General features: G+C 32.8%; 2 protein-coding genes and 2 long non-coding RNA genes across 4 annotated transcripts in view; 1 reads left to right on the top strand and 3 right to left on the bottom strand.

Moving 5' to 3' along the window:
• LOC124437480 overlaps window positions 1-16,175 on the top strand; it is a 70,837-nt gene that overhangs the window by 17,056 nt on the left and 37,606 nt on the right. The window lies entirely within an intron of this gene.
• The window catches only part of LOC124437482, a 45,443-nt gene that overhangs the window by 2,213 nt on the left and 27,055 nt on the right, over window positions 1-16,175 (bottom strand). The gene's annotated exons all lie outside the window — the stretch shown is intronic.
• LOC124437481 lies at window positions 7,416-8,543 on the bottom strand. Its single transcript, XM_046987449.1, has 4 exons — window positions 8,499-8,543; window positions 8,099-8,181; window positions 7,756-7,960; window positions 7,416-7,599 (listed from the first exon to the last, which is right to left on the bottom strand). Exons 2-4 carry the CDS (start codon window positions 8,165-8,167, stop codon window positions 7,517-7,519), a joined length of 357 nt encoding a protein of 118 aa, XP_046843405.1. The 5' UTR covers window positions 8,168-8,181; window positions 8,499-8,543; the 3' UTR covers window positions 7,416-7,516.
• Window positions 12,981-13,582, bottom strand: LOC124437486. Its single transcript, XR_006945724.1, has 2 exons — window positions 13,452-13,582; window positions 12,981-13,329 (listed from the first exon to the last, which is right to left on the bottom strand). It is a non-coding gene; the product is annotated as an uncharacterized LOC124437486 (long non-coding RNA).

The following is a 16,175-nucleotide window of genomic DNA, read 5'->3' as shown; positions in this document are numbered from 1 at the left end:
AAGAAAGAGACAAATTACCAAATTTACAATTCTCACTTTTCAAAGCTTCACTAAGAGATTTTGCACCTTGATTACCTATACTGTTATGAAAAGATCCAATTCAGTAAGTTTACAATTCTCACTTTTCAAAGCTTCACTAAGAGATTTTGCACCTTCATCACCTATACTGTTATTTGAAAGATCCAATTCAGTAAGTTTACAATTCTCACTTTTCAAAGCTTCACTAAGAGATTTTGCACCTCCATCACCTATATTGTTATAAGAAAGAGACAATTTAGTAAGTTTACAATTCTCACTTTTCAAAGCTTCACTAAGAGATTTTGCACCTCCATCACCTATATTGTTATAAGAAAGAGACAATTCAGTAAGTTTACAATTCTCACTTTTTAAAGCTTCACAAACAAATTCTGCACCTCCATAACCTATCTTGTTATCATAAAGAGACAATTTAGTAAGCTTACAATTCTCACTTTTCAAAGCTTCACTAAGAAATTTTGCACCTCCATCACCTATATTGTTATAAGAAAGAGACAATTTACCAAATTTACAATTCTCACTTTTCAAAGCTTCACTAAGAGATTTTGCACCTTGATTACCTATACTGTTATGAACAAGATCCAATTCAGTAAGCTTACAATTCTCACTTTTCAAAGCTTCACTAAGAGATTTTGCACCTTCATCACCTATACTGTTACGAGAAAGATCCAATTCAGTAAGCTTACAATTCTCACTTTTCAAAGCTTCACTAAGAGATTTTGCACCTCCATCACCTATATTGTTATAAGAAAGAGACAATTTACCAAATTTACAATTCCAACTTTTCAAAGCTTCACTAAGAGATTTTGTACCTACATTACCTATATTATTATAAGAAAGAGACAATTCAGTAAGCTTACAATTCTCACTTTTTAAAGCTTCACAAACAAATTCTGCACCTCCATAACCTATCTTGTTATCATAAAGAGACAATTTAGTAAGCTTACAATTCTCACTTTTCAAAGCTTCACTAAGAGATTTTGCACCTCTATCACCTATATTGTTATCAGAAAGAGACAATTTACTAAGTTTACAATTCTCACTTTTTAAAGCTTCACTAAGAGATTTTGCACCTCCATCACCTATATTGTTATCAGAAAGAGACAATTTACTAAGTTTACAATTCTCACTTTTCAAAGCTTCACTAAGAGATTTTGCACCTCCATAACCTATATTGTTATCAGAAAGAGACAATTTACTAAGTTTACAATTCTCACTTTTTAAAGCTTCACTAAGAGATTTTGCACCTTCATGACCAATACTGTTAATATAAAGATACAATTTAGTAAGCTTACAATTCTCACTTTTCAAAGCTTCACTAAGAGATTTTGCACCTCCATCACCTATCTTGTTATAAGAAAGACCCATTTCAGTAAGTTTACAATTCTCACTTTTCAAAGCTTCACTAAGAGATTTTGCACCTTCATCACCTATCTTGTTATAAGAAAGATCCAATTCAGTAAGTTTACAATTCTCACTTTTCAAACCTTCGCTAAGATATTTTGCACCTCCATCACCTATATTGTTAAGAGTAAGAGACAATTTAGTAAGTTTACAATTCTCACTTTTCAAAGCTTCACTAAGAGATTTTGCACCTTCATCATCTATATTGTTATATTCAAGAGATAATTCGGTAAGTTTACAATTCTCACTTTTCAAAGCTTCACTAAGATACTTCGCACCTTCAGCTGTTATAATAGTATGAATAATATCCAATTTGATCAGTTTACAATACTCACTTTTTAAAGCTTTGCTAAAGCATTTAGCCTCTTCATCAGTTACAATAATTTTAAGAAAATAGAGTTCAGGGTATTTACAATTCTCACTTTTTAAAGTTTTGCTAAGACATTCTGTATTTTCATTGGTTAGGTTGTGAAAGTGAACGTCAAGTTTAGTAAGTTTACAATTTTGACTTTTTAAAGCTTCAGTAAAATATTTAGCACTATATTTACTTATATTGTTGCCACAAATCTTCAATTTAGTAAGTTTACAGTTCTCATATTTCGTAGCTTGAATAAGCAAATTAGCACCTTGATCTTTAAGTTTATTAAAACGAATATCCAATTCAGTTAGTTTACAATTTCCACTTTTTAAAGCGTCACTAAGATACTTTGCACCTTCAGCTGCTATACTGTTATCTTCAAGAGACAATTTAGCAAGTTTGCAATTCTCAGTTTTCAAAGCTTCACTAAAATATTTTGCACCCTTATCATGTATCTTGTTACCATTGATAATTAATTTAGTAAGTTTACAATTCTCACAATTTAAAGCTTCACTAAGAGATTTTGCACCTTCTTCACCTATATTGTTATAATCAAGAGACAATTTAGTAAGTTTACAAGTCTCACTTTTTAAAGCTTCACTAAGATACTTAGCACCTCCAGCTGCTAGTTCGTTACGACTAAGAGACAATTCAGTAAGTTTACAATTCTCACTTGTCAGAGCTTCACTAAAATATTTTGCACATTTATCACCCATGTTGTTGCCATTGATAATTAATTTAGTAAATTTAGAATTCTCACTTTTTAAAGCTTTACTAAGATATTTAGCACCTTCTTCACCTATATTGTTTTTTCTAATTTCCAATTCACTAAGTTTACAATTTTCGCTTTTTAAAGCTTCACTAAGATGTTTAGATATATTTTTAATAGAACAGGAGATGATTTTCAAAGAAAATACATTGCATGCTGTTGCATTTGTCAAATATTTTGACAATCTAATGACGCTATGATTATCAGGAAATTGGCATGAAAAAAACGCGAGTTTTCTTAATTGTCGGCATTCAGAGAGAAAATCAAAGAAGGCGTTTGAGTCAAGAGGCATGAAAGAAACGTTGTCAATGGATATTGTTTCAGAAAAATTATTTGACTCGCAAGCTGATCTCATCTCATCGTTGTCTTGTAATTCGTAAAAGCACTTCATTCCAAGAAAACCAAGTGCTTTATTACCCTCAGAGAAAAATAAATGTGACGTCCAATTTTCTAACCTATAATTATAAAAATATCGTATTGTGAAACTTTTAAGAGTTTGGTTTAATTTGTTTAAAAAAATAAAGACCCTTCAGAAAAGCATCTTGACATGAGAAGTTTTTGTAAAACAACTATGGTAACAATAGCTAGCTATAATCTTTTAGTCGCAAATTAAAATAAATCAGATAATGCACACAACGTTTACCAAAGCCAAGTGCAAATTAATATTACATGAAAGTAAAAACTCCTTGCTGCTTCTCAGAGCAACCAGTTCAGTTTCGTTGGCAGCGTGATAGTTGACTGGAAGAGGTTAGGGAGGTCAAAATTTACTTAGGCATGTTTTAATTAGTTAATTCGCCAAAAACTTTCATTAAAAAACAAATTATATCTGTATGTCATGTATGTACTATTAAAATACTATTAAAGTGACCTTTATTAAACGGTCATCTCTATTAAACGGACGCGGTCACCTTTTCCAATGTGCTAAGCTTAATTTTTTGTTATTTTGCACTTGTATTAAACGGTCAGGTTAAGTAGGTACACCCCATAATAAAATATATAATTAAGTATTTTTGTTGGAACATATCACTTATATTGTATACATGTCTTTATGTTGTATTTATCTTCCATAAAATGACTCAAAAGATCCAACAATAGTTTCTGTTTGTGCGGACAAATACACCAGCGATTTAATGTTTCTTACGTCCCTTAAGCCATTGACAAGAAAACCTATCTCCAAGAAAGGGATATAGGCACGGAAAATATATGTTATAAACACCTTCTCTGTTGACACACGCTTGCCAATGATTATTTTTCAGCAGTTTAAGCCGTGACATTTTTATGTATACTATTTTTAATTTCTAGTTAAAACTAAGAAAAAAAGTGCTTTATATAGTGTTGTTAATTGGCATGTTAACGAACAATACCGATTGGTCAACTTTAGTTTGTTAAATGTTACACGTAGCCCGTTTGGTGACTTTCCTAAAGAACTATAATAAACGGTCAACTTGCAATAAGTGGTCAACCTGTATTAAACGGTCACACGAGAAATCCCCATTTGTGACTGCTTAAAACAGGTTCTACTGTATACAGATGTAAAAGAGATTATTTGTCATGTAAAATTATAGCTACTTTTATCTGGATCGTTTTTGCAGGAATCTCTATACACACAAAACTTTGTACGACGTTTGTCTCTCTTTCAAAAGCCTTTTTTTGTTTAAAACTCATTTTCGAAATATGTGTAATTGCATATAGTTGTAATTGTTGTAATTAAATGTGATATTTACCCATAAGTACAAAGATCATTCCCTGTTCTCAACGCTGATATTTAAAAAAAACACGTACATGCGTTAGCCTACCTTAGTGTTCTTAATGGCAATAATTAGTAGACGACTTTTCTTCTTGCACAAAGACGGCCTATTATACTTTGGTGCAAACGCGTAAAAAATCGATTGAAATAAAAAGGGAAAATGAGCTTTGGGTCCGGCTAAATTTTTAAGTGTGCGAAAATTTTGTTCGGTGAATTTTGTTCGAAAATTTTTTACATGCTTCTACCTTGAATATCAACTCAAACTTAACAAAATAACATGAGCCCCAAGGCAGCCAATGAGCATAATGGTGAAAATTCTGAGCCTACAAGCAACTTTTTAGAAATTGCTCAATTCGTCTATTATTTAATCATTATTTGTTTTAAAATACAATTATCCACTACTAACATCATGATTTTGTTGACTAAAAATTCTGATAATTTTTCCTTTTTTAAAGCTTAAAATTCTTAACTCCATATTGCCAGGCTTTTAGCAATATGTGTTTCCTAGGCATGCTGCGTAGACCCAAATTTTAAGAAAAACAGCCAATTAAGTAGGTATCGTTCACCATTTTAACTAAAAATGCTACTAAACAGTAAGTTTTATGCACATACAACGCTTACAAAATATGATTACCACTTGATGTAAAATGGCGGAAATTGCACTTCCGAGACGTTGAAAACAAAATTTTCCAGGTGAGTATGTCCCCAGACCTTCCAAGGTGGTTAAAGCTTTTGGCGTTTCTTGAATTACGTTCCAGAAGTCCTAGTTAAGTCCCAGCTGGGTAGCAAGTAATTTCTATGTGTTGATTAGAATAATTAAAGTTGTTGTCGATTGCTATCGCCGATTAGCGTTCCCATATCAATGGTTTCACGTCAGTGATTGCTTTTTCTGTGATTAACTTACAATTACAACTGTATGGGAACAACGCTTTACACAAAGGAAAATCGGTGTTTTTTTGTGAATATATTTGACATGCTAGGTTTAAAGAAAATGTTATTGACATACTCATTAATATACGAGGTTTGAGTAAAACGTTTGTGGATGAAGATCGTCCAGGTTAGTAGAGTTCTGAGAAGGACTGTTGGTATTGATGTAGACTGACGTTTCGACAACCTTAGCGGTAGTCATCTTAAGAGTCAAGTGTGAAGTAAACGTCGGGATAGCCGTTTTTGTTATCTGGTTCTTACGTCATCGTATTGTGTGTACAGAAATTGTTTTGCAGTGTGTGTTTCAATTGTGTATTGTTAACGTGGATTAGTCTAAAGTTATTAGTTAGTTGCTTCTTTTTGTTTTGTGGATGAGCCGTTTGTAAGGAGCCGGTAGTTATTGTGATCTGTTCAGGGGTTTTTGTTTTAAGTTGGTCTACCAACTTTCTAATGTATGTTGTTGTATATAGTCAGTTCTGTATGTAATACATTTAGATCACAACAATTACCGGCACCTTAGAAATGACTCACTCACAAAACAAACAAACAAGCAACTAACTCATAACTTTAGACTGATCCACAAAATCAGAACACAATTAAAACCCAAACACCCAGACATTTCCTGCATGTGCACAAATTACGACGCTGTAAAAACCAGATAATAAATACGCCTAACCTGACGTTTTAACACGATACTTGAATAGTGTTTCTACAACTAAGTTTTAAATTAAAGTTATTTTGGCCCAGTCTTGTTTGTTCTTCACTTTATCGCTCGTCAGACGTGGTGAAGCTGCCAATTTTTATCGAGTTTTAAATCCATCTTGTATCAAGATCAAGCTAAACTCTCCTGATTTGAATTGAGTTTACCTCCCAAAAATTGGGCAGAATTTGTTCTTATTTATTTTTCAAAGATGAAGGGAAAGTTTAGAACAGAGTTGTGTTAAAATTGAATGCAGTGCCATGCAAAGTTAGTGAGAACTACGGTATATGCTGTATAATATAAAGAAACTATTAAACTACTTGCCTGCTCAATTTGACTGACTGTATAGTGTAGACAACTATAATGGGTTTGGAAAGTTAGATTTATGCAAACAGTTGTAAAGTACTACTTCGCGTTTCTGTAAGTGAAGTATTTATTGTTATAGTAAACAGGTTACTACTTCAAAACCAAGATAAAAGAAGTGTGTAGAACAATGTGCTAAGATTTGGTCCTACCTTGAAATTTTTGTTCAACAATAGCTTATGATTATATCATTAATATGCATGAAAAATTAAACATATTGTTGTCTCATCTCACGAAATCCATACTTGGTATGATTCCAGGTAATCCACAAATTCACATCGGATACATTGGTTACAATGAAGTTGAATGTAGAGGAAGCAAAAATAGATGGCAAAGAAATTCTTTTTGCCTTATGAAGAATTAGTACAAATCAATAAAAGAATTCTTTAAACAAACTGTAAACAAATTTAAATTGCTCATGATCAAGCAACCTAGTCGGAGAAGCAAAGTCTGTCTTCAACATATGACCTTTCCAATTATGTTTAGTTCTTTGTACAAAATACTATTTTTGAGAAACTTCATTTGTAAGTCTTTCATTAATGTTTTTTTATCAAGAAATAAAAGAGACAAATTCAAAGGCGTGATGGAAAATACAAAGATATATCAAGTTGTTTATCATTTAATTCCCAATTGTTAGTTTGTATATATAAATAATTAGTATTGGTAGCTGTAAGTTGTTCAAGCAAACAGAAGAGTGGTAGTGCTTGAAGGGGTTAGCATTTTTGAAAAATTATATCTTGTTTTTGACATATATTACACAATTCCAAAAAACTGTAAGTAATACACAATAATATCTATAGAACTTGATAAATCTCTTCGCCTACACAGTGTTTTTGTGAGAGAAACCAATGAACTTTAGTTTCCAAATTTGTAATTTCAATGGAAAATTAATGTAGTTCTGTTCAGTAATAGACCCAAGATTCTGCCAAGCTGTTTACAAAATACAAATTACCAAGCAACAGTGTCATGGTGTTTTGAATTTTTTTCTTTTTTGTAGCTCTTCTAGTTCAACATACTTTCTTTATGAGTTTTCAGTAGATTTGTCAGGTAATTTTTGCACTAAAACGATATCGGAAATGCACGATCTATGTAATGCACATATCAATGATTCAACTACGTGAATGACTAACCGTAGCACTAACAAGATGAAAGCATACTACACCGACTTCATCAGTGTCCAGGGAGTTACATAGTGTATTAGAGATCTTCTTGTTATAATATTTTCGAAGAGTGTTGGACATAACACCACAGGCTGTTAACAGCATTACACCCCATAGCACCATGTTCATGAACACCTAGAAATAGAAATTTCAAAGAATTTCAGGTTTCTTTACGATAAAATGAAATATAACATTGAGTACGATACTTTTCATTGACAAAAATACTGCGCAATATTATCTTAAGGACAATCATTGATTTAACAAAAACAACATTTCTTTGATATTTTATACCTACCGTCAATGGCCAGTTGATCACAGTGACTGTTTCATGCAATCCAGTTACAAAAACAACGACCATCACCATGACAACAATCCATGAGACGACAATTGCAAACATTCCAAAATATAAGCTACCTTTTCCTCCCCAAGGGTTGATGGCAGAACCTAAGTTGTCTAAAAATGCTCCCAATGTACTTATTGCAATCAACAGTACACCCTACAAATGAATGAAATATTTCGATATATATGCATAAAGCATGGAACTGAAAAATAAAACACGTGTACAGTATACAATTCGGCCGAATGCAGTAATTGCGAGGGTCGACCATAATTTTAAATAAAGTAAACCACTTACAAATTCTGCTATCTTCAAGAAAAAAGGAATCGTTTTGATGTATTTAGTTCCCTTCGGTATCGCCCCCATGTTTGGCTATAGTGCTGATATGCAAAGAAAAGTAAGTTGACGTCATGACTGGTTGAAAAATGACATGTCAAAATTATTAATTAAAACCAAATTTAGGTCAGTTATATTACGCTTGTGTTCTTAAAATTGGATTTTCTGTTTTTCCAGTTGCTGTGTACAAGCGCCTGTATTTTAGAAAATAATTTGAAGTATCAGACATTCAATCCATAATTTATTAATTATAGAAAAAAAAATTTTTTGAGTATGTTAATTCGATAAGTAACATAAAAATGACAGTAAAGAAGTAAGAAAGAACATAGTGAAATTTCCAGCAATCGTATGAAACACTTACCGCAAAAAGTTTCGCAGCTACTTATGAACGATATGCAAAGATAGCGTTGAGTTGAAAAATTAAACACGCAAGCTGTTGTTCAGAAGACTCGCCCCTCTTTACAATAATTAGTACAAGTCTCGTTATATATAATGTTATGGAAAGTTATGCATTATTGATCAATCACCAACTTGCAAGGAAAATGAACTCACATGTCACTGGAAAAACACAAAATATTTACTTTCATATAAGAGCAAGATTGTGCAATTTAGTTTTTGACTGATATATTTGGTTACAATTGTCGTAGATTTATAAAAATGCATGATTTTTCTTTCTTCATCGATCTCTATTTCTCATCACATCGTCGCGAGGAGAAGTAGCCGATATTTTTGCTTCTGTATAATTGAACAACTTCGCTGTGCAACTTCTCTGCGAGATATAACGCATCACTCGATTACAGTCATTACTGAGTGAGGTTACTAAGTTCAGCATTCTTATCGGAAATTACAATTTATGGCTGAGGATAGTTCAACAACAAAATCCATACTGTGTTTCTGCTGTGCAAATTTTATATCCTTTTTTACTCAATTCCATATTTTAAATAAACACAAAATACCTTCAATGTGTTAGTAAAAAATTGCTTCGTTTGTCACTGCTAATCAAATCCAATATTATCTTAACATATCAATCTATAATTTGATAATTGACAGTAAATAATAGCAACAATTTTATTTCAATAATAAACGGTAAAGTATGCATCTGAAATAATGACCTTGAACCACTTCCAGTAAACACGTGAAGAAGCAGGTAGCAAAGGATATAGTTATATCTTGAATGAACACCTGTCCGCATGGACTCCATGCTGTCTGATATTTTTAAATTAACATCTGTATGAAAATTTTGTTTAGGAGATAGAAACGAGAATTAAAATCAGATGTTTTCTGGAAAAATTCACATTTATGCATAAAATATTATTTAAGCACGTGGGTTTGGTGATATAAATTTATTAATAGTGTGATTACACAATTTATATCACAAGTAAAGGAATAATTAATTACGAGTTTCAATTAAACTTGCTCTTGCAATAATTTATTCGTAAATCCACCTGTTATTCTAAAGAGTAGCGTATTTTTAAATGAAGCTAAAAATTACAAGAAATGTATTGTTTCTATAACATATGCAGAAAAAATGAATTTAGTGTTAGGTGTTGGACTGTCTATAAACAAGAGGGTATAATGATGCCGCAAAGAGACAATTAAGATGGCGCATTTTTAGTCCATCATTCCTATAAAGCTTATCAACTTAAAATAAATAATTCCACGAGTACTTTCAGACAATAAGCAAGGATCCCAAACACAAAGTACACAATATCCAACGCTATTCTGCGTTAGCATTGTATGAGCTCGATAAGCCATCAGTCCAGATCAATGTAACGAATCAACATAAGACAAGCTTTCGACTGATTTATCTCTTGTTAACCTTTGACACCCCTTATTCCGTCAAGAAATCCACTTGTCAGTCAAACATGATTCCAGATCAGTTAAAACTCAATTGAACTTGTAACCTGCGAGATTTATACTGGCTTATTGCCCCCTTTATCTATCTTATTATTGTTTCTAGAAAGACAGCCTGGCAATGAGTTAAAACATTTGATATATTCTTCTAACAAAGCCAGTCAGGTGTCTGATACAATTTCCCTCGACCTTGAGACTAAACCAAAGGTAATAATAGAAACCCTTTCTAACCAATTTTTGAATAGATAAATGAGAAAACACACTTCAAATTTCATGAATCTTCGGACACTTTTTTACACGGACTTTTTACCGCAGCTGACACGGGAGTTTTCTCGGCCGTAGCCGGCGAAAACTTCGGTCAGAGTCGGTGTTTTCTCGGCTGAAAAGCCGGAAATAAAAGAACCACTAACCATCACTAACGGTGACCACTAATCACACTCATAACAATCCTCCACTAAACCATGGCACGCACTGCACATACGAGCTTCTGGCAAGTCACCTTCAGGGACGAAACTAGAATGTTATGTGGGGGAACGTGAATATTCATATATTCAGCTCTGCTTGACTGATTTGGTTTGTCTGCGATTTGAGTAGCTGAATGTAGGAATATTCCTCCTCCCCATAACGTTTTAGTTTCACCTTGGTCTCCTTAGCCTACCTTTTTTCATTTAAGCTCACTTGCTTTTACAGCATTTGATAAAAAAGAAGTTCATTAACGTGCTACACAATTCAAATACGTAAAGAGAAAGTGCAGCACCGTATGTGTAACATCAATTTGGCAAATCAGTAATTTCAATAAGATCACTTCATTATTCATTCTTTAAAGCGAAAGTCAACAGCGTGAGTCAAATGTCAAAAGCATTAAGTGAGCATTCATTAATGTTTTGGGAAGTACAATAGATAATAACAAATGACATTAAAACTCTATAAAATGTCAATAACAATACATGTTTTCAATGGCATGATTATAACTGTCAATATAGCAGAACTATTTATCCGTACGGTGTCTGCCATTTGAAGATAGACTTGAGAAAGTTTTTCAAATATAGGAAGTAAAATTTGTCCGTCTTCACTGTGTTTGCGTCATTTTCCCTGGTTTACGAGTGAAGCGGAACAGATCTGGTTTAAATACGCACACAATAGAGACGACCACTTTCACACTTTCACATTCATACACTTAAAAGAAATAAAAAGAAAGAATCTTGAGGGTTAATCATGCAATTGCAAACATATAGTGTTATTGACATTTAATAGAGTCTTAAAGTTATTTGTTTTCATGCTGTTGTACTTTCCAAAACTTTTATTAATGAACGCTAAATTATTTTAACAATCCCTTCGCGTTATGGATCTTTACTATATAAAATGCATAATGAAGTAATCTTATTGAAATTGATCATTTGCCATATTGATTTTACAAAAATGCTATTGAACTTTTTCTATATGTCTTTGAATTGCGGTACGCGTTAATGATTGTCGTTCTTATTCAAATGACATGCAAATGTTTAAACTGACGTATTTAAAATATATCTCTGTGGACTTGATTGAAATTGATATCTATAGCGGAGTGTCAATCTTCTGTTGTAGCTACAGACTGAAATTCAGACCTTCAAACTTGCTTGTAATGTAAGCGATGAATTTTTATTTTTATAGACACTAGAACCGTACATTTTCAGCAATAATTATGACAAGAAGAGAAGATGTTTTTAGCAAATAGAGATCAAACTTCAACATTACCGTTCTAACAATTTGTACTACATTGTATTTGTTTTATCATCTTCCTAAACTTACTTCGTTTGTATTGCTTCTTTTGAAAGTTATTCTCATTTAAATCTAGATATGTCTGCCCAACAAACAAAAAAAGGAAATGTGTAAGTTATTAAAACAGGAGAAACTGACCGACACGAGGTGAAAGGATCTGAAAGAGCACCGAAGCAGGTGATGTGTGTTTTTATTGATGTTTTATGCAATATACATGAATGTCAATGTTGACACTCAGGTAACATTTTTTTCTTACAAATAACGTGCAAATTTTTTGTCATTGAGACGCTATAAAACATGAAAACTAACCCAAACCATGTATGCTACTGTTGAAAGCAACAGGACGCTATCCCCGGATTAAATTTCGCTCAGTATGTTTCACAAAACTTAGAAAATGTATTCACAACACATGCGCTCACTGTTTACTGTAGTAGAAATGTAAACGGGGAATGTTTACCATTGTAAAAATTTTACCTTATTTGGATGTACCATACCCATGTATTTGCATACCGCGTGACGTTGGAATGAAAAGAACAATTAACTAATACAAAAATTAACACATTAAAGTTTATATCATTTCAACGTAAAATATGATTTAAATTAACGGATTTTGTTTCACGAATATTCCCGCCAGTCCGTCAAGTGTAATGATATTTTTTTTTCTATGCAAAAGAAAAGTGCACATTAAACTAAGGTAGCTAGAAGCCCCAAGAGATCCATTTCCAGAAAGAAACAAATTTTGAGATAACAGTTGGAACAAATTGGCAGTGAAACACAAAATTTTACTGAATTTGATCAAATTCCTGTTAAATTTCCATCCACAAAATGTAACACTAACCAAGAATAGTTTAACTACTACTTATAATGATAAGCAAGAATAAAGTAAAGTTGAAAATTAAAGGTGGAAGCACACGATATTTAGTTTAACCGTTGTGAGAAATACACACTCACGTTTCACTTATACCGAAAATGAACTGTACGAAAGCAGATCTCACAGCATAGTTTTAATTGAAGATAGCTCGGTGTGTATTTCTGAAACATTTCACGAGAAAATTAATTAAAGTTTGCTTGTTCGGGAATTTCTCTGATGTTAGCTTGCATTAAAGTTCATAATGCCAGTTTTTGTTTGGTTGACTTTGCAAAGACCATAAAGTATGCAGCTTTTTGTGCGCAATTTACGACAAAATTTTAGTGTCTTGACGCAAACGTTCAAAGTTCAAACTACCCAAAATTAATGTTCACGTTTTATTTGAGTAAAAAAGCATGCTAAAACTACTGTTACATAAAAGTAAAACAATTGAAAATGAAAATGACACCTCATATATAATCAGTGCGTATCTATGATAATAAACGAGCTTTAATTGTCAAAGAAAATATGGCAAAAGTTCAATCCGCTGTCAAAAAGAACCGTTCAAGTACTCAAGTAAACCGCTGGTGAAAAGTACAGTTTGACCACCCTATGTGGAAGTAGCTGCAGGTGTAGAGGCCTTAGCCGAAGATGTGTGACTTTGACCTCTAAGTATCCGGAAGTTAAAGAAAGCATCAACTGCCAAAAGAATGCTTGCAATGAAACAGCAAACCTAGAAAATAGAGTTAAGTGATGTAAAGTTGACAAAGCAAAAACTTTCATGAATGGGCTTATACTTCATATAAGGTTCACAGAACGTGACTAAGAAACAATTTGAAATTGTTAGTGACTAACCGTAGCACCAATAAGATGACCACATGTTGCACCAGGGTTTCCTCTGTCCAGGATATCACAAGGTGAAATAGAAGTGAACGCAATATTCTTATTAAACTTGCGAACAGTATCAGCTATGAGACAACCAGCTATGAACAGCATTACACACCATATTAAACAGTTGATAAATACCTAAAATTAGACAATAACGAGTATTTTGTATTATGGAAATCATAATTTAAAAAATAGAAGATGTTTGCTGTGTTTGCCCAGGCTTATGCAAACTCCGGAGACCTTTGGGAGAACTCGTGAGAAGATCAATGCAAGCTTAAGACCGACAGTCGACGGTTGCACCTTTCAGAAAGCTCTCACAACTCACAAGTCTCTCCATTTTCCGCAAACTAAAGACTTTTTGCAATGAAAAGCTCCGTTGCTTATGCCGCCAGCTATCTTAAGGCTGATTTCCGTTCAATGCCAATTGTCGCGCAATTGCTTTCTTTTGAATTATGTGCAGCAATGTGAAACCCCTCAGGTCAAGAGCTTACAATTGAAAAGAAAGTGATCGGAAAAAGTCGATCGCGCTACAATTTGCACTGAATGGAATTCAGGCATTAAGTGCAGTATCAACAAAAGCGAAATCCGTTCATTTTGTTTACTTACCGTCAAAGGCCAGTTAATGATGCTAATTTTTTCATGTAGTCCACTAACAAAGAGAACGGCCATTATAACGACACAATCCATGACACGACAACTGCAAGCATTCCAAAATATAATCGACTTTTTTCTGACGTAAGGTCTATTTTGTCCAAAAATCTTCCCAGGGTACCAATCGCAACCAACAGTATAACCTAAAGATAAATGTGGCGCTGTGAAATGTATGCATCTAATGTATAACATACAGAATATAATATGTACATACTCTCTGGAAGATTGTATAGTTGAAAAATGTTGTTCATCGAAGAGTCCTTCACTATTGAAATAAAATAATGAACTTACAAATTCTGCTATCTTCAAGAAAAAAGGAACCGTTTTGATGTACTCAGTGCCTTTCGGTATCATCCCCATGTCTGGCTATAATGCTGGTATAAAAATTGAAAAGTAAATCAAATTAACGTAAAAGTGTTAAAAAAAGTGACATGTCAATATTATTTTCTTGTCAAATTAAATAATTTAGTTCAGCTCACATTATATGCCAGCGAAGCACAAAGCAACATGGCGTAAAATATTTTACGCTTTCATTCATTTCAGATATAATTTTATCCACAAAAAGCAATACTTACCAAGAAAAATACAGCCACTTTAGTGTACAACTTAGAGTTGAAAGCTGTAATTTGTCCTTTATATTGACTCATGCTGCGGATGAACTGTTCAAAAACGGATCTTATTGCATAATTTTAAGAAAGCTTATGCATTAGTGATATCATATATATCAAGAAAGATGAACCAGCCCAGATTGTAAAATAAATTGGTTAAGACCCAGTGAAGATTGTTCAAATAATGGTAGTACAAAAGTAAATTTACAAATCCAAATATTTTGTTGAGCTAATATAATATTAAAAATATTTCGTTTATATTTTTCTATTTTCTTCTTTACACTCCATGTTCTTTTTAATTCTGTAATGCAAATTTTTTCAACGAAAATTTCTTATTTCCTCAAAATTTTACTTCCTCATCTTCCATTGAGTAAATACCAAAGTATTTGTATTTTAAGAGCGAAATATTAGGATATTTTTTACTGATAATCATATCGTATTGACTATTGACTTTTAAATCTTTATTATACATTTTTTTCGACAACGAATGGTGACATGTTTGTAGATGTAGATCGTCCAGGTTAGTAGAGTCCTGAGAAAAACTGTTTTTGTTGTTTTTGACTGACGTTTCGACAACCTTAGCGGTAGTCATCTTCAGAGTCAAATTTTTTTGAAGATGAAAAGTTTTTTCAGTCTGAAGATGACTACATTAAGGTTGTCGAAACGTCAGTCAACAACAACCAAAACAGTCCTTCTCAGGACTCTACTAACCTGGACGAACTACATCTACAAAAATTTAACGATACTCCCTTGTTCAAATCCTTCATTTTAGTGAATGTTAAATTATTCATATAAAAATACAATTTCTATTTTAAAAGCATCTTTGTTGAATTTCTTTGAGCTCAATTTGGCTGTATATATCCACAATCTCTGACTTATCTGACTGGAAGAATAGCAATTTTCTGACAAAGACTTGTTTGTTTTTTATATTTTGTCGGCAAAGTTTCAAGTTACTTTTTCTGTATGATTTTATGACAAGGTAGATAATTTATTGCCTATAATCATAAAGCAAAATTTGAGCAAAAACTTTGAACGTTAAATGTTATCTTATTGCACGGGAAAATGACACAAATGGATGTAAAGATCACTAAATTAAAACCATAAAATGTTCTCAAATCAAGTAGGTCTGGTGATGTTAGTGATAATTTAACCTTTCACTTTATACCACAATCGGAAGTAAAATAATAATCATGCGCATTTAGAATTTTATAACTCATATGTGTTTCAGAATTCTTGAATTGCAACCAGCCACCAGGAAATTATTAAGCCATGACGTAATACGTAAACCAGCTTTTATTTCAGCATAGTAACCAACAAAAAAATTGGGGGGGGGCAATAGTGCTGCCGTATTACCACAGAATAAAAATCATACAGAAGGGCCACTCACGTGTGCGCCGTGTCCTTACGTCCGCCATCATTCCAGCATGATGTT

Source organism: Xenia sp. Carnegie-2017, unplaced genomic scaffold, assembly GCF_021976095.1.
Source record: "Xenia sp. Carnegie-2017 unplaced genomic scaffold, XeniaSp_v1 HiC_scaffold_16, whole genome shotgun sequence".
Lineage (NCBI taxonomy): Eukaryota > Metazoa > Cnidaria > Anthozoa > Malacalcyonacea > Xeniidae > Xenia > Xenia sp. Carnegie-2017.
The sequence above is the reverse complement of the archived record's forward strand: the minus strand, read 5'-3'. Positions and strand labels throughout refer to the sequence as shown.

Excerpts from the sequence above, each read along its gene's own strand:
- LOC124437481 (XM_046987449.1), bottom strand. The coding sequence starts at position 8,167 with ATGGGGGCGATACCGAAGGGAACTAAATACATCAAAACGATTCCTTTT. Across the intron at positions 7,961-8,098 it reads TCTTGAAGATAGCAGAATTT|GGTGTACTGTTGATTGCAAT; the intron begins GTAAGTGGTTTA and ends ATTCATTTGTAG. Across the intron at positions 7,600-7,755 it reads CAACTGGCCATTGACGGTAG|GTGTTCATGAACATGGTGCT; the intron begins GTATAAAATATC and ends TTCTATTTCTAG.